Source organism: Cyprinodon variegatus, unplaced genomic scaffold, assembly GCF_000732505.1.
Source record: "Cyprinodon variegatus isolate N-32 unplaced genomic scaffold, C_variegatus-1.0 Scaffold1143, whole genome shotgun sequence".
Taxonomy (NCBI): Eukaryota; Metazoa; Chordata; class Actinopteri; order Cyprinodontiformes; family Cyprinodontidae; genus Cyprinodon; species Cyprinodon variegatus.
In genome coordinates, this window is record NW_015151596.1 from 70,086 (window position 1) to 88,821 (window position 18,736).

General features: G+C 44.8%; 1 protein-coding gene across 1 annotated transcript in view; it reads right to left on the reverse strand.

Annotated features, from left to right (window-relative positions):
- Nucleotides 1–18,736, reverse strand: part of LOC107101729 (microtubule-associated serine/threonine-protein kinase 2-like) — a gene marked incomplete at its 3' end in the record, with an annotated part of 91,081 nt that overhangs the window by 70,034 nt on the left and 2,311 nt on the right. The window contains exon 2 of the mRNA XM_015400747.1: nt 199–349. Within this exon, the coding sequence (XP_015256233.1) occupies nt 199–349 (151 nt within the window). The remainder of the gene's footprint in view (nt 1–198; nt 350–18,736) is intronic.

Here is an 18,736-nt window from a genome sequence, read left to right on the forward strand (position 1 = left end):
GGAGCAGCTGGAAAGTTCTGATCGTTAGCTTAAACCAGCTCTCCTGGAGCAGCTGGAAAGTTCTGATCTAAGCTGGATGGCCTCCATTAGGGGAGAACCAACAAACCAGCGAAACTAGAACAGCAGCATAAAAAGAAAAGGATTTACAGAACCTGGTTTTGATCAATTCAGAGCCAAATGTCAGCTGGAGTGAGTTACCTGTCATGGCCAGGCTGCTGCGTCGGGTCCGGCTCTCATCCTGACTCAGCTGTCGGTGCAGTTTGGATTTTGTAGCCGTGGTTGCTGCGGGCGACAGGTCAGGATTGCTCAGCTTCCTGTACAGCAGTGGTGGAGGGGATGCAAACTCCTTCTGCAAGAAAGGGAGAGAAAGTCACTATTAGACTGCAGAACGGGTTTGGATCTGTTCTTCCATGTTTCTGAAAAACTACCATTCTTAATGAACAGCAGCTTGTCCTCCAGTAACTTGTGAATGTGGTGAAGCTGATGAAAGAACATATTTTTTATCTGTTGTTTAGAGATTAAATGATAGAATCTCTACTTTGTTTCTAGACCTTAGTTAACAGCAGTCAAACCCGTGCTAGTTTAAACAGGCTGTGCAGAGCACAACCCTTAAACCCAGAGCCCATTTGCCTGCCATGCCACCAGAATCAAACACAGAAAACAAAATTAAATTAATGATTTATGGTAGAAAAAAAACAAACTTTGTAATATTTTATTGGGTTCTTCAATGGCCAAACCTATTCAGGTTCTTAATGATGGCCCGGCTCCATGCAGCACCTGCTCTAACCTGCAGGTGGCAGTCTGACTCAGGTCTGATGGATACCTGCTGTTCTGAGGTCAGCTTCTTCAAAGGGTGATAATTAAACACATTGACATAAACTGCAGGAACAGAACCAGCTGCTGGGTTCTACTGGACCTCTGCTGCACAGAGCAACAGATGGAAAACAAACAGGCAAACAACCCTGGTTAGCTGGACCCGCCTGCCGGGCTCAGCAGGCTCTGGGTCAAACCAGGATGACAGATGAACCCATAGAACTGGGCCAGTGAATGCAGCAGATCCAAGTAAACGGTCCTGTAGGTTTGTAGGTGTTGCAGCAGAGGAAGAGGAAGAATTGTTGCAACATAGGCTGCAGGCATGGTCCATCAGCTGCTCACTGATCATGTGCTAAACCTCAATTTCCTGGTTTACCAGATAATCCCTGCCCCCTGGAACCAACAGCTGTCTTGGTTCTCCTTTAATCTGCTGTTTGACATTCTCAATGAAGCACCCGAGGAGAAAGTCGACCCGGGTTATTTGTTTTAAAGCGATTATGGCTGATTTACTTTGACCTGAGGCCAAAACTAAATTAACAGGGAAGCAAATCCTCCTGCTCTGCAGATCAGCTGCTGCTCAAAGTTCTTCACATCTACATGGTGAACTGAGCTGCAAGCGGCCAGAGGTAAACACACTGAGTCAGCACGCTGCTGCAGAACCAGGCTCAGATCAATCTTCAGGACTGTTTCCTGGCAGCTGAGGAGGGGCGATCATCCACATTGGATTTAGAAACTCTGCAGGCAGGAAGCCTACTGATGATCCACTGAGCCCAGAACACTGCAGATGTGCTACTGGACCCCAGTGCTGGTACCATTGGACCTCTGTGCAGCATTCAACACTGTTGATCTTTTTATTAGAGCACCTGAAAAACTGAGTCAGCCTCACTGGTCCAGAGCTGGACTGGTTCCGATCCACATGAAGGACTCGGCCTCAGGAGGCAACTTTAAATCAGAGACCGTAAACATTAAATGTGAGGTCCCTCAGGGGTCCTTCTTAAGGCCCCTCCTGTTCTACATGCCGCCCACCTCTGATACTAATTAAAGTCGTAGGGAAGCGGCTGTTCCAGCGGTTGCATTTCTGAATTCTCCCGACTGGTGCCCGACTTTACACGAGTGAATAAAGTGAATGTGATTGGTCAATTATGAAGGGGGCGGGATTGCTGTAGCGGAATGTTCGCAAGCATGTTTGGTTGTGGCCGTAAGCATTTTGCTAACCTGTTAGCAACTTAGTGCTAGTAGGTTTCCAAAGGGGAAATTACACTGGGACCAAGTAGCACTTAGCAACGACACTGTCAAGGAACGCTATGGACAGCGGAAACATGCAAGAGGAGGAGTGTTTTGTTTCGGTGGTCGTGGATGAGTCTCCTCCATCATACATTGATTTTTTATTTAGAGGAGGAAAGTGGGAACGAAGTTTTAGTGGAAGAGGACGCCAGGGTGGCAGAAGCTTGGTTTGGTGTAGAAGGTTTACAGCCGTACATGTTTCAGCCCCTGCCCTTCCTGTTAGCTTTACGCCTGCAGAAGATACAGACGTCCATCCCCGTAAACACTGGGACGTCACTCAGTGGTAGAGTAAATTATTCTGATTTCTTATTTCAACCTTAGCATATATTAGCTGCAACATATGAATCAAGATGCTATGACCGAAACAATTTGATTGATAGATGACCGCTGATATACAAATTTAGTTGTACAGGCTGACGTATAACTAACTGGCCTGCATAAAAAAAAAATAAACAAATAAAAAATAGATCTTAAGACAGGATTTTTGTTTTAAATACAAATTTTCTAAATTTTGGGACAATATGGCCTGATAAAGAGTGCATTATGTACATATTTAAGCCAGAATGATTTCAAATTTAAATATGACTTCCCTACGACTATAGCAACAACATCAGTTACCATAACGATGCAGACCATCCCAGCTGTACGTAATGTCACCAGGTGACCCTGCATACATGGAGAAGCAGCTTCTAGTTCTTCAGCTTCACTAATCTGGGATAAAAGCCTAGAAAACTGTAAAACACTGAAACTTTGAGATGGTTTAAATCCAGATTCAACCTGTTTGGCTGAGAGAACACTGAATCACTTTAAACGACCAGCACCGACACCATCAGAACTTAGCTGCTGCAGAGGAGTTCTAGCAGAACTGAAGGAGGAAATAAGGCTGAGAAAATCTGAAGGGGAGGAAGGTTCTGGATTCAACCTAAGGATCCAAAACAGAACCCTGGGCCTCAATATAACGATCAGAACCTTTCCCTCCTGACCCGAAGGAAAAGGTTTTTATTTCCCTCCAGATGAAGTCAACTAGTTCAGAAAGTCAGTGAAAGGAAAACATCTGGCTTCAGGTATCAGCAGCCAGCTGGACCCAACAGAACTTTAAATGGGTCACATGTTGCTCTTAATGCAGCCGCTCCCAGCAGCTGAGCAGCACTGGGGTTTCTGGTCAGATGCACGTCTGAGTAGAGCTTTGAGAAGCAGGGGGACTGCAGCGACATTTCAGTTGGCAGCAGCTAGGCAAACAACAGTAAGAGGAAATAAATCCACTTCTGGAACAATGAGTCATTAAAACAGGGAGAGTTCAGAGCGATTTGACCTTCAGCTGCTGCTCGCTCTGTTACACAATAACTTTACTGTGCTGCAGACCCGATCGGATTAACGGCGGCACCGTGACAGATCAAAGCCCATAAAACCAGCAGTTGACCTGAGGAAATAAAAATAAGGAAGCACACAGGTAGCTGCTGCAGTCTGATTCCAAACCAGCCTCAGTGTTCAGAGGTTCTGGATCGGCCGGGTCCGGTCCAGTCAGGTAGAGCACCACTGCCTTTTCGTGCCACAGAGCCTGGGATTGCTCAGATCAGTCGGGTTTCAGAACCGGCTTTGTACCGGATTCAGCAGAACCAGGAGGGAAGATCTGTAACCAACACACGGGCCTCAGCAGAACCTCACCCAGACTAACTCCTCCCCACCAGGGCCTCCTCCTGGTTCTGCTTTAGCACCAGAATCAGCTCTCTATCATTATGGAAAGATACCAGTTTACTGTAGTTTATCAGTTAGTCCAGGAATATTATTGAGGTGAAACTGAAGCAAATATTACTTTATATCATACGATAAAAAAGAATCAGTGATAAGAAATGTTCTACCAGTCTGAATCAGAGCAAGAATCAAACCTTTATTAACAAATCAAACCAAACATTAACAATGGATGGATTAACCATGAATTGGCCGTTATATAAAAATATAATCAGCCCAAACTACAGTCTGATTTGGGAGTTAAAGTTTAAAAAGGTGGGAAAATACAAAGCTTGAAACAAACAGTTTTCTGCACCAAATATGTCTGATTGATTACTGTCTATATCCTGTTTTATCTCTTCCATCATAGCAACCAGTCAACCTTCTCCTAAATGGAATATAACTTTTTTGGAATCCTAAATGGAAGCCTCCTCTGGTCTAAAACGTGGCTTCGCTTCAGGACTAAACTGGAGCTTTTCTGATCAATTTTCTGCTTTAAAATCTCTCTTTAAAGCGTCGGCCAGCTGTGAGGGCGAGGCGTTCCAATGTCAGCGGCTGCAGCTGAAGCCTTATCTGTGTTTCCCAGAGAGCAGCAGCAGCAGCTGAGATGGAGGGAAACTGTCCCCAGGTCAGGTGGCATGCACCCTGCTGCCTTCAGATACTCGCCTCAGACGCTGCATCTCTCTGACCTTTAAGTGACTCTGGTTTCAGAAAAGATCTGCAGCTCAGGGCCGTTTTGACTCCAGGAAACGCCCACCATCTGCCCACAGTGAGGTGAAGCCGCAGAGATAAGACCCCGCCTGGGAGGCTGAATTGAGCTCATGTTTGTCCTCCTAACACTCAGAGCAGAAGAGGAGAAGATGATGTCACTAAACGGAAACTGTCCCAACATGCCGGCTGATCTGATGAGTTCAGGACAAAATGAGATCCGAACAAACTGGTTTCCATCCGAGCTAATGGTCAAAGTGGTGCACAAACTGATGGGGGCCCAGCTCAGCGTCTCTGGTTCTGATGACATAACGGCTAGAAACTGATGCAGATCGTTTCCATTCGTTTTTTTGGCCTTTTTCTTCCTTTATTTATGTGATAAAATGAGGATGAAACCAAATGTTCCAACAGTGTAAATGTGAACAAATAAACCTTTAGAAACAAACTCAACATTGACAGTAATGGCAGATGGAGGGAGCGGATATTAGCATTAGCTTCAGCTGACCTCCAGGTGTGGCTTCTGAAACAACCAATTAATGTATCTGAACCACCTCAGCTGGAGCTGGTTCAGTTCTAAGGTCCATGTGGTTCTCAACCAGCTGGACTCCAGAACATCAGAACCAAGCAGAACCACATCAATCTTCTCTTCAGGTCTTTAATATTCACCTTTACAGACTCGGCTCCTGACAACATCAGAAATTTTTTAAAATAAGCAGGTGGATTGGTTCGGATCTGACGGAACCAGGCAGCAGCAATATGGGCTTGTGGCTCTGACAGCAGGAAAATGGGTGAATAAAGAGGTGTTTGGAGATAACAGAAACCTTTTAACAGTGCTGCTACCTACAGAACCATGTGGGCTGAACCAGAACTAACAGAGCAGCAGATACAGGGAGTTGGACTGAACCGGAGCAACAGCCAGCAGGAGCAGAACCTCCTCAGGCGGCCCGTTTTAATGCCTCCTCTCTCAACAGGAGGTGACCTTCACAGGCCCACAGGGGGTCCAAGGAACACAAACCCGGCCCGGATTACGGCCCGGTTGCTGTGGAGGTCTTCATTAGCAGGAGGCAGGCTGGAAATGTTACCGGATGGTGTGTGTGTTTGTCTGTGTCGGGGGAAGGCTGTGAAAATGTCATGTCTCCTTCCTCTTCCTCCTTAAAGGGCTAAATCCTTTTGTTCCGCGTTCATGGGCAGTAGAACGGTTCTGATAATGTTTATTAAAGTCGTAGGGAAGCAGCTGTTCCAACCGCTGCATAAAGTGAATGTGATTGGTCGATTATCAAGGGAGCGGATTGTTGTTGCCGAAGGTTCGCAAGCAAGTTTGGTTGTGGCCGGTTTGTTGGAAGCATCTTGCTAACCAATTAGCAAGTTAGTGCTAGTAGGTTCCCAATGGGAAATTACATTGGGAACTAAATTGGTGACTTACCGACACTGTCAAGGAACGCTATGGACAGCAGAAACATGCAGGAGGACGAGAGGTTTGTGTCGAAGGTCATGGATGAGTCTCCTCCGTCATACATTTTTTATTTAGAGGAGGAAAGTGGGAATGAAGATGATGTGGAAGAGGACGCCAGGGCGGCAGAAGCTTGGTTTGGTGTAGAAGGCTTACAGCCGTACATGTTTGAGCCCTTGCCTCGCAACGCTGCCAGTTCTGTTAGCACTACGCCTGCTGAAGACGTCCATCCCTGTGAACACTGGGACATAACTCAATGGTAAAATTAAAAAATTGATTCACAGATGACTGTTGATGTATGATTGGTTGAATTTAGGTGTACAAGCTGACGTATAACTGCTCTGCATAAAATAACGAAAAAACACACAGATTTTAAGACAGGATTTATTTTAAAATAGAAATTTTCTAACTTTTGGGACAATATGGTCTGATAAAGAGTAAATTTATAAACATGTTTAAGCTAGAATGATGAAATTTAAATATGACTTCCCTACGACTTTAAACAAACACCTGGACCTTTAAACAGGCAGAAGAAGAGATGGCTCAGATGCAGTAGCTGAAACCAATCAGCCTGACAGAAACGGCACCACTGCTCTGAAGCTTCGCTCTTCCGGACCCGACCGGGTCTCAATGTTTTGGAAACACAATTGAAGCTGTAGCTGGTTCTACAGCAGTCATTTCCCAGAGTAAGGATCTAGTGAAGGAACATTTATGCTGAGTGTGAGGGATTGCTGCAGAGTCAATGAGTCGCTGTCATCAGCTGATTTTTCCCTGGATAGAAACTGGATGCTCTGGTTGAATCGTTTCTATAGATCCTTCAGATGAGATGTGCTGTGAATTGGAGCTAAATAAATAAACTAAAATTAAACTGAGCAAGAAACCAGGTTAGTTTAGGTCCAGTCTGTGTGTACTTGTGTATGTTACCCAATTAGCACCATTTTGGGTAAACTTACTAACCTTCTGAGGACCAGCTGGGCTTGTGGGACCGAAGGCTGGTCTTAATGTGGTGGACCTCCATTTTTTACCTTAGTCGATTTAGAGGTACGGAGTGGATTAACTTTGGGTGAAGGTTAGGGCCCTGATTATACTAGTAATCGTTAGAAATATAAATATGATTGTATAATGTTTTATAAATAAATTTTAAGTGATCTCATTTGTACTTTACTTTGATTTATTGTGTGTGCTTTTGTTCCAGTTGTTTAAATAATAAACCAGCTCATTGTTTGTTTTGGATTATTTTCTTTGTTGTTTTTATGTCACTTCTTCCTCCCATATGCATCTTATTTTCATGAAGTCAGTTTGCTTCCGAGTTAAAAACATAAACAGACTGTTTGAATCAGATCCTTCTGCCTCAGGATGAAAACTTGACATTGTTCCGATTTTACTGTGAAGCTGAACTGAAGCTGGTTGTAGAAGCTGGTTAAGATGTTTGTCTTGATTAGCAGATCCTAGTTTTCCCAACATGAGCAGCCAAGCCGTTCAGGCTGAAAACAAACAGAATCCTGCAGTTCTTCACTGCAAAGACTCCAGGAATCGATTGGGGAACTTTTGGCAGGATGAAAACCGAAGACGACAGGAGCTGAAACCGCTCCCATGTTTCCTGACTGCACTCTAAAACCTGTGGAAATGAACTGGAGCAGGTTGGTCTCAGGAAATAAGACGAGGATAGGGAAAGCATGAGGTCACTGAGGAATTCCACATGTTTAAGCCATCACCCCCAGTTCGGAAACCCAGCCGCCTCCAGCTCTGATGGCTCCAGCCTCTCACGCCATGCAGAGGAACAACAACAATCCCCTCTTTCATAACAGCATCAGCTGGAGTTAAACGGATCTCCCTGATCTCCTGTAACAAGTCCTTCCTTTTCCACGTCCAGGTTGTGTAAGCTGTGGGCTCCATTACTCCCACGGGATGTGGGCCGGCCGCCAGGATAAACGTGTGGTTCTGCCGCAGTGTTGGAGAGGTTAACCAGGCGCCGCTTTTATTATGGGCCTGTCAGCGACCAGGGTCTTAGTTCTGTTCTAATACTCAAACCCGTTCCAGGCTTTCTGAACCTGATGAGAAGACATCCCTCACATAAGCATCATGGTCGACTTAAAGCTTCAGGCTGGACAAAACGGTGGTGGAAGCATCATGCTGTTGGGTCCATTTGATTCAGCAGAACTAGAAAAGAACCTCCAAACTGATGTGAAGATGGATGGAGCCAAAAGGGAAAACCCAGCCTCAATATGCAGCTAAGATCCAACTGATGGGTTAGATCAGAGTGGCCTAGTCAAAGTCCAGACCTGAATGCAGACCACCTAATCTGACTGAGCCTGAGCTTCTGTTGTAAAGAGGACGATGGAAGGCTGGTAGGGACGAACCCAAACCAACCTGCAGCTGTTATCACATCCAGAGGTGGTCGAATATGAATTCAGACGTTTCAAATCAGCTCAGAAAGCCTTCATAAACCACACTGACATTCTGTGGTTAAAGGAACAACATTCACTGGTAGGAACCACAGTTTCAGAACCCAGCAGGGCCTGCAGGAATTCATGGATCCGGTCCATCTACCAACATCTGGAACTGGTGCACCCAGTGAGGAGAAAGTGCAGGAGATCTGAGCTCCTCCTGGGTTCGGCTCACAGAGACGCTGGTTCTGTCTTTGAACACTGCTCCAAGTCATTGCCCTGCAGCGTGACATTTCCTCCAAAACAGGATGTTCTGCTCATGTTTCCCTGGTCTTTAAATAGAAAGCATCTTCCTCAGCGATCCAGCGACAGACAGATAGAGACACGGGGCGGGGTGGGGGTGGGGGGGTGTCACTACGCATTTGGCAGGAAGAAACGACTCGCTGCACCAGTTTCTGATGTCTGCAGAGGTCCTGCTCACCCTCCTGCAGCCTCTCTGATTGGACCACAACCTGTCCACAGATGAATGCGGTGAAAACATTTCTGACATTTGATGCTTCAACTTTCAATGTTTACCAACAAGCGTCCTGAGCAGGAGATGGAAATGCCAACACGTAACATGGTGGCGTCTTATCAAAGCCATCTAAACACCTCTGCTGCTTGGATGATAGCTGCATGAGGAGGTTCACAGCAGACACCATGAGTCCATCATCCATTCTCCACCTTCAGAGAACCGTTACCTGCAGGCAGGCTTGGACTGGTAATCTGTGATACCGGGCATTTGCCCGTTGGGCCGGTCCTAATTTCAGCGTGTGAGGACCGGCCCTCCTTAAATCATACCGACCCCAACATTTACTCTCTGGCCGAAGCTCCTACCTGTGACAGTAAATAACTCAAGGAGCTCAAAAAGTAATACAACGTTAACTACCTTAATGATGCATGCAGCATATATAGCCTTCCTTGTCATGCATATTCTTGCGACGGTTGGCATATGGTGTCATTTTCTATTTCTTCAAACTGTAAAATCCTTGCAACAAACTAAATTACAATAAAACTAAAATACTTTCTTTAAACCAAACTATGATGTTTCTCTTATATTTGGCAAATTTATGTTAAAACATTTAGCAAAAATATGTTGCGGTGCATGATGGGGATGTTTCCAATCTGGCAGTTTAGGATGGCCCTCTATGGGTAAAAACTGATTTTCTTTAGATTTATGGCCTAAGAGATCAATAGACCGTTTTAAATTTGATAGGATTTCTTATATCCAGGCAGCTTATGAACATTTTTGGGGCTGGAAAACATGAGTCAGGGACATCTGGAAACCCTGCTGATGTGGTGAGTGTGGACATTATGCAGCAGCAGTCACTGCCGCGTCCGTGTTAATAACCAAAGCCAGTAAAAGCGCATTATAGAAGTCTTGGTGAAGGTTGTCGTGTGATGCTTGAGGATAGATCGGTTAATCCACAATGCGTATTCGTAACGCGTTTCAAATTTGAGACACACGCCAGGGCCAAAAACCATTCCCAGTCCGAGCCTGCCTGCAGGGTATGAAATTAACACTCGCCAAATGCGGCTAAACTTTTGCACCATTTGCCACAAGGCGAGCAGTCGCTCTTCAGTCACGTCCTTTAAGCTTTTATTTTGGAAAGTCTCCCTTAGTCGTCCCTTAGTTCCTCCTCTGTCTGCTCCTCACACGCTGATAGATGGACGCCAGACATGGGCAATGTGGAGTCAACAAGTCATCTCCATGTCATGTATTTAATCTACCCAGCCAATTAACCAGGTGAGTCCAATCTGCACAGGTTAATTCACGGTAAAGATTGGACTCACCTGCTTCAGTGGCTGGGTAGAACAAATACATGACATGGAGATGACTTGCTGACTCCACATTGCCCATGTCTGATGGACGTGCATACAGATAGCACTGCCCATGCCATTGGAGGGAAGGCTACACTTTTATTTATGCACTATATATCAAATGAAAATAGTTTGCTGTTTTTTCAATTGTTTTATTTATGGCCACTCTGTCAAATCAAATTATTTTGCATTTCTGAATAAAATTTATTGCAATTTAAAATTCCAAGTTCATTCGATAAAACTACATAACCTTTTATGGTAACTTCATTTGCATTTAACAAAATGCCTTGGTGAAATATGTTCCTTAAAAGCATGCAAGTGCATTTTTTTTCTGGCCAGTAAAAACATGTTTGGCCAGGAATTAGTTTTATCTTCAGGTCCATTTGGCCGGTGTGATAACAATCTAATTTTGGAACCTGGTTACCTGATCTCACCTCTGGGGGCAGCGGTCCTGAAGGGATGTAGGAAGCTGTAACACTTCTAACTGGATAAAAACTGTCAGTTTCCTGTATTTAGATGATTAACTGCAGAAAAGCGAGGACCACTTAGCGACCTGTAGGGTTAGCCTGGTGAACACTCAGTGTTTCCCATCCTTTTTTAACTTGTGTTTCCCTTTGGACATTTTTCCATGAGACCCCCTCTTAGTCCAAAGTATTGATCATCGTCCAAAAGTGGAACGCACAATAACTGATTATAAAATAAAAACTATTTTACTTAATCTTTTAATTTGAGCATTTAATTCTTAGCCATTTTATTCTTTCATCTCAAATAAAAAAAAACAACAGAAGTATGTTGACAGTAGGTTAGTAAGGAATCGAAATAAATACAAAATAATATCACATTATTTATATCACTTTATTTATAAAACTGGAGCTCCTCTTAATAACTCCCTTATAAATACATTTAAACTTAATGAATTAGGAACAAAATATTGAACACAAATTATAGTCAGACTGACTAAAGTAGTTTTACTTTGTTCTACATCCAGTTTGTTCCTCTGCTTGGTTTGGATGTGTGTCAAAGATGAAGGTGAAGTAAATCATATATGAAATACTTGCTTTTAGTAGCTTGATTATTTTTTTTCACGAAGCAGAACAGATCCCAGCACGATTTTGTTGTACTAACTAAGAAATAAAATATTTTCATAAACCCCTAGTGGTCCACAATGCCATTGTGGACCACTAGGGGTACGAGTATGGCCCACCAAGCTAACCCTAAAGCGCTTTACGACAAGGTAACCATAGAGAATGGTGCAGCAAGGTCACCCTAATAAATGGTGGAACAAGGTCGCCCTAGAGAGCGGTTCACCACGCTAACCCCAGTACAGATACATGTTTAATGAAACCACTAACATAACCCAGACCTAGAAATGCTTTTGGTTCTGGTTTGAAACCGTTTTATTCTACAAGTAGAAAACCAAACAGTCCAGCTGAGAAACTGAGAACACAGCTTTTTCTGTTACAGTGAACAAACCCAATCCCAGTTCACTGAGGTGTCTGATAACAAACGATTGAAAGAAGGCGAGCAGTTTTGGATATCGGTTCAGGGATTTATTTTCTGTGGCTCAGATACATTTCTGGATCTAATCTGATGCTCCGACCTGACAGGTTTCAGGGAACAAAGACTGTCTGATTGATGTAGAAAATGTGTTGATGATTAAGAATGAAACATAATCACTGTTTTTTCAACAATGATGCAATTATGGGGTGCTTTCCTGCAGGGAAAGGGCATGCCTGTGAAACGCAATCATGGCTGAATGACTCCAGGAAGCTGAGCTTTAGATCTAGAGGAGGCAGCATGTTTATCTGGATGCAGAGATTAGCTCTGAGATTTGTCTGTAGGTCCAAACAGATTCCTTGTGGAAGCAGCTTTAAAGACCCTGCGTGAGCGCCGCTTCTGGCCATAAAACTGCTGCTCAGCTGACATCAGCAGCCACGCCTGCTATCCATCTGTTAGCGTGTCAGTAACAGGCTACAACACGCCTGCAACACGCAGTGATGTAACCTCTCTGACTGAGCTGTGACTCCCCGATCTCTAGTTTAATTCCCAGCAGATTAAACTGATATCTGGCCTTAACCCGGGTGCGTCCTTTGCTGCAGGGAGTGAGCAGAACCTCACACTGTCGGGGAGGTTCCCACTGAAGCAATGCAGGATGCAGCTGCTCCCATCAGCCCCTGGTTCTTCCTAGATGTTTCAGAACCAGAAGATGAGGAGGAGGAAACCAGATGATCCACTAGCCTCATTTCAGAGATTTACAAGCTGGAACCATGGCAGAAGAGCCTGTTCTGACTCAACCTGTGTGTGTCGGGTCTCCTTCAGGGTTACATCCCCTGAGGAACCTGCAGAGGAGGAGCTGGGCTGGAAGCTGCATGGAGGAGGACCCGTTGGACCAGAATCTGGCTCCAGACACAGAGGGAGGAATGCAGGGGCAAGAAAACATGATCCATAACAAGATAATGATGAAAACCAGACAGATTTCATCCCTTTAAACAAAACTACCTCCTGTTATGTTTGAAACCAGCAGACATCCAGAACCAAAGAACCAGGTTCACTGGGTGTAAAGGGACTCAGCATGTGGAACCGCTGAGGTTCTGATCAGAGCGGTCTACACCCCAGAAGCCTGCAGTCAGTCCTGTTGCTTTTTCTTCCATTTCGTCCTTCCACTCAACTTTCATCATGTTTGGATCCATGAGTTTGTTAGAACGGAGTAAATGGATCAGGATTTGATAAAAAGAACAAGCCTGGTGCTGATCCACACACTCAGCTGCACCTAAAGAGGAGGAGTCGATCCCAGAAGGCTCACAGGGAGACTTCCTGCTGTCTGGATGAGCTGCCACACAGAGAAGGTGATGGAGGATGAGTAACAGCTGATGAAGACCTTCTCAGAGGGGCCGGATGATGTGGGATCCAGCAGGGCGTGAAGCCACCATCACTCAGCCCCTTTGACTGGGTGGGGGTGGAAACACTGCAGGGAGGTGATGGATTGATCTAATTAGCAGCGTTCTGCTGGGGTTTGAACGGCTCAGGATCCCACATTCTTCAGCATTTAGCAGATCAAAGTTCAATCTGCGGCTAATTCCAGTTAATCTGCAGCTCAGATTAAGATTCAAAGATTTCACTCTGTCGTTGCGTAGGTTCTTTGTTTTCCACACTGCCGTCACTCAGGGCTGCTGATGATCAGACGCTGCGGAGTGCTGAACGCCGGGTCAATGCGCTGATGTATCAGGCTCATTTGGCTTTTATTCTGCCTAATGTGCGCTTCATAACGAACGCTTCAGGGCCCACCGTCATTAACTCCCTCCTGAACCACTAGGCCTCCATTAATCAGCCCCACCCGTCCCGTCTCTGCAGCCCTGGGACTAGAATCAGCTGGAGTCCCTGAGGCCGTCCTGGCTCACTGGGCAAGAAGGACTGAGGCTCTGAATCATTCTTTCTGGGAGCTGAAGCTGCACTGGAAAAACAATCTAGAAATAAGCTAAAATTTCCTAAATTAAGTGTATTTACCCTTAATTTGAGTAGCTAAATCAGAGAGTTTGCCAATGGAATGAGTATTTATACTCGAAATACTTGAAATAAGACAATCCAATTGTGTTTTCTTATTATAAGTGGAGGTTGTCTTGTTCCATTGGCAAAATGTCTCTTTTACCTCCTCAATCCAAGACAAAATGCACTAATTTCAAGAAAAAATGACTCATCTAGATTTCATAGCCCAGTTAGCAGGTCCTGCTGCTGAAAAACCCAAAATTTGACCCGCAAGATGTTCAAAGCTGCAGGCTTCACAAATGGATACATCTAAGAACAAGAGGAACAAACTGAATTATGGAAGCCAAAAATGTTTATTTGAAAAAAAAAGAAAAGAAAACACATCTAACCAGCTAAGAACAGGAACGGGGAGCATCAGGGGCCAATATACATCAGAAACTACAAACACAGCTTTCCAAACACATCAACACATCACATGAGACTCTGCCACTGAGCTTATTGTTTGTTAACTTGTCCTCTTTTCTATTTCACAGATTTCAGAAAGCACAATCTGGAGCGGTGTGTGCCTTTTTGTTTTTCTCACAACTAAATATTCCTTAAAATGATTTGACCCTGAAATGTAAACAAGGCTGTGATCTTCCCAATAAATAAATAAAAAAATCCTTAAATAAAATAAAGCATAAACAAAAAACCTTTCAGCTTTTAATCAGAACAGCTTCCTTTGTTTTCCTGGGACAGAAATCAAAACAACCTCATCTGATTGTTTCATGACGTAAGCCTGGATCTGAGTTTCATCTCAGATAAGAATAAACCCGGAAGCTTCCAGTTTATTGTCCCTTCATGGCGCAGGAATCCCATCAGTCTGACTATCCTAACAGCAATCGCGTCCTGTGACCCCGTGGCGAGGAGAAAGATTCTCTGGGCCCGACCTGAAAACGCTCCAGCTGGAGCGCCAACCAACCGCCATCCCACTAACGAAAAAAATCATTAGAGAGGATGACTACTACAGGGCAGCAGGCTCCATCTAAGCATGTCTCAGATTTTTTCCACCTTCAGTCGGGAAGATGTCTAAAGGGTGACAGATTATCACAGATTATACGGCAGATTGGATTTATACACTTATTCAATCTCTTTAATAATCTCTGCAGTGATTATTCAACAGAACATCACCATAAAGAATATGTTATTTACTAGAGCCTCTGGGATGAAAGCAACCCATTGATGAAAAGGCAGCTGAAGTCTGATTGGCTGCCATCAGTTGGAAACCTCTCGCCCCATCAGACAACCTTCAGCCCGCCTGATGGGACAGGAAGTCCTGGAAGAAGATCAGGAGGAACTGGGTTCGTTCCAGGAAACCGAGCAACAGACACACTGTTACACGTTGTCCCATGAATGGGTTCAGCCAGGTGAGCTGTTAAACAAAGACGGATCAGAACCTCCCAGCAGGGTAGGAGGCACGGCGCCACAGCCAATCAGCAGCAGGCGAGGCCCGGCAGAGGAAACCAGAGACGGTTTGAAGAGGAAACTAGAACGTTCAGGTGAAACTCTGGCTTCCTCTGGGCAAACCGTCACTAAGATCTATCCTCTGGCAGAGCAAGGTCATGGAACGCTCCTGCGGGGCGGCCATGTTTCCTCAGGGAGAGACAAGTTGACAGACGCAGAAGAAGGAGGGAAGAAAAAGAAGATGGAGAAGAAGGAAGCAAAGAAACAGGTTCAGGGTCAGACTGAGGTCAAACACAAAAAACGACTTCCATCACGGTCCCACCACAGCAATCCAGTCTGAACTTCTACTAGGCCACTACACCTCAACTTGATTCTCCTTTAGCTGTTACATTATAGTTCTGCTGCTAAGTTCCAGATCAGCTAGGACTCACATGAGTCTGAATACTTTAGACCTCAGGGGAGATGAAGGTCCACTTTATGACAGCAAGAGCCCTAAACCAGCCCAGACCATTACTCCCCCACCACCGTGCCTGGAACGTTTCTGATGAGCTGCCATGTTTGGTTCTGTCCTTCATGGTCAAATGTCTGCTTTGGTCCAATACGATATCTTTTCAGAAGGTCTGTCCTCTTTCCAGATCAAGTTCGACTTCAAACTAAGTCCCGCCGCCATCTTGTTTCTGGAGAGAGTTGCAGACCACCTCTGCTGACCTTAGAACACCTCTTTGTTCCTTAGATTTCCCCTGACTCTCCCTCTGGACTCTGACCTGAAAGCTTCACAGCAGCTTGGCTCCAAACCCCCTCTTCCTGCTGCTGCTGCTGCTGTAAACTGATTCCATTTGAGTTCTGTCTGACTGTCAGAGAGCTGCACCAATATAAACAGCTGACGGCTCTTCTGGGCCCAGTGTTTGTTGGGTTCTGCTGCCCTGGAAACAGAAACACTCTGCTGCTAGAAAACCACAGCCCTCCCTGGGCTGAAGATACCGCCCAACAGCGGGACCCAGAGAAATCTGAGCCCTGCTAAGATGTCCTGCTGCATGGTCGGTCCGGTTTCGTTTCAGAAAACAGACTTCATGAATGAGCACAACGTTTCTTTAATGGTTCTTCTAATGTAGTCGGCCAGAACCTCTGAAATCATCTATGACTCTGACTCAGAGATGATTCATCCTCCAGAGGGTGATGAGGACAAACGCCTGTCTGGACCGAACCTCTGGTTGCTACAGTTTCTCACAACAAACACATTAAAGAAAACAAGCAGCTGGATCATATTGTTAAAGCAAAGATGGGTTCTGATTAGGACTGCAACTAACGATTATTTATGCAAATCCCAATTAATCCGATTAATTGTTTCAGCCCAAGTTCTGATGGATCTCATCCTTTCTGAACTCTAGAGTCTGTGACCCAAAGGCCAGGGTTAGCGGTTATGATCCACGGAAAAAAACACAGATCCAACTGGATGAAGATCTGTTGACAAGCAGTCAAATGTTCTTTGGAGTTCCTAAGTTTGCTTCTCTTTGGGTCTGTGGTCCTCTACAGAGCCCTAGAATACAGCAGAGGGTCCAGATGGAAGCTACAGCCCGTAGAGGAACCGGTTCTCCTGTGGAGTTCAAAAACAAAGAACCGTTGGTGGGTTCTAACTGGTACCGGTGCTGATGAGCATCCAACGAACAGAGAAAACACTCTCACTATCTGAGATAAGGAGAGAACTGGACCGGACTTCCCCTCCACTGACCGTATTCAGAACCCTCAAGGGTTCCAAGTCTGAGGGGTTCTAAGGCTCCTCCAATGGGTTCTGGTTCTCCTCTCTTCGTTCTGATGAGATTAATCTCAGCTCAAGCTCCACCCAGAGGATGGAACCCTGTAGAACCCATCTAGGCTTCTTGTGAGTCACCGTGGTAACCAATTCACCATGGTAACCGGGTCAGCGTCCTCATAAGCATAAAGTGTAAACATGTCTGTGGTCCAAAAGTCCAGGAATCAGTGTTTGCTCTCAACAGCACACCACCTGGACTCGGCTCTCCACTGATCCAGTTCATCCAAACCGGGTCGAGTCGGTTAATCTCTGATCCATGTCCTACGTAGAATCTCATCATAAGAACCCAAATAAAATCTGGGCCACGGAGAACCGAAACATGAGGATGAGGAGAAGATAACGTCTCCTCTGATTGTCTTCTAATCATCATTGACTGTAATGAAGATCCATCTGTGACCTTTGACCCTGAATCTACAGATTTATTCCACCAACAAACTCTTGATTTTTATTGTTCTGGTCAACAAATAGTTGAGATGGTTACTAAATGTTCTCTAATCGGATTAATCTTAGAGCTCACCAACCGTCACAGAGATCTGCTTGGATCTCATTAAACCAGCTAATTATGGAAAATGATTAATGGCACCCTGAGCGGGGCTCTGAGATGTAACAGAACCAAAGTGGACCGGCGCCGGGCCTGCAGCTTCATCACAGACTGTGATCAAATTCCCATCCAGAAATAAAACAGCCAAAACATTTTAGAAAATAAGATTATAGATAAGGAAAAGAATCAAACAGAACAATGCTTCATTGATCAAAGGAAAGATGACAGATTTTCAGCTTTAAGGTCAGAGCTTTGATTTTTTTCCTCAAAACAAATTTTCATCAATAATCCAACCAAAGAATTAGAATGCAGCAGAATAAAAGAATTATTTTTACTGACAAAAATGTTTGACGGGTCCAAAAGGTAAAAATATTTCCTTCTGGTTGCCATGCCAACATCAACTCCACACCAAAGGAATCTGCACCAATAGGAAAGCAGGCTGAGGCAGAGAGAGAGTTCAGGTGTTCAGACCCTGCTAGCTCAGTGTTAGCTTCTCTTCTTCTCTGCTCTACGTTTCTGTCCTTCAAGACAAAACCAATGAAAAAGAAGCAAAGGATGCAGAACAATGGTCGCTTCAGTCCCGGCTGAAGGGAGCTAAAAAAGGTCAGAAGGAACGCAGAGGTTGCTGCTTTCTGGCTGGATGGAGGAACATAAATGTCTCTGTTTAACAATAGCAGACCTGGTAACCAGCTGGCAAACAGAACTAGAGCAGCCGAGCTAGGGAGCCCCGCATACTGGCCAGGTGGAGTTAAACTTGTAGTGACCACAGTTTCAAGGAGCTCCCTGTAGACAAAAACAAAATGTGTGACTCTCTACCTCCAGCTGGAACAACTCAGTTACCTTCTGAAGGAACATGTCTACTGAAGAAGTAACTCAGAAGAATGTCTGGCACTCTCTGCTAGGGGTGAAAATAATAATCGTTTTGTATCGATGCATCGATCCAGCAGCCGACGATCCGATGCAGCCACTCAGCCGCAAGAGTAACGAATCATTTTTTTTTCTTCCTCTGATCTATTTCTATCCATTTGCTCCTGGACGTAATCCTGACTCCTGTGCTGAGGTGGCGCTAGACCTATTTTGCCCTCCTACCTCGCTTCCTTCAGCCACTTCCCTCTTTCCACTTGCACACACACACTCATGTAAACATAGAGGCATTATTATTTTTCAGTGAATGAGGTTTTCATAGGCGTAGGTGGAGTACAACTTTGCTACTTCTGTTATTTGCTGTT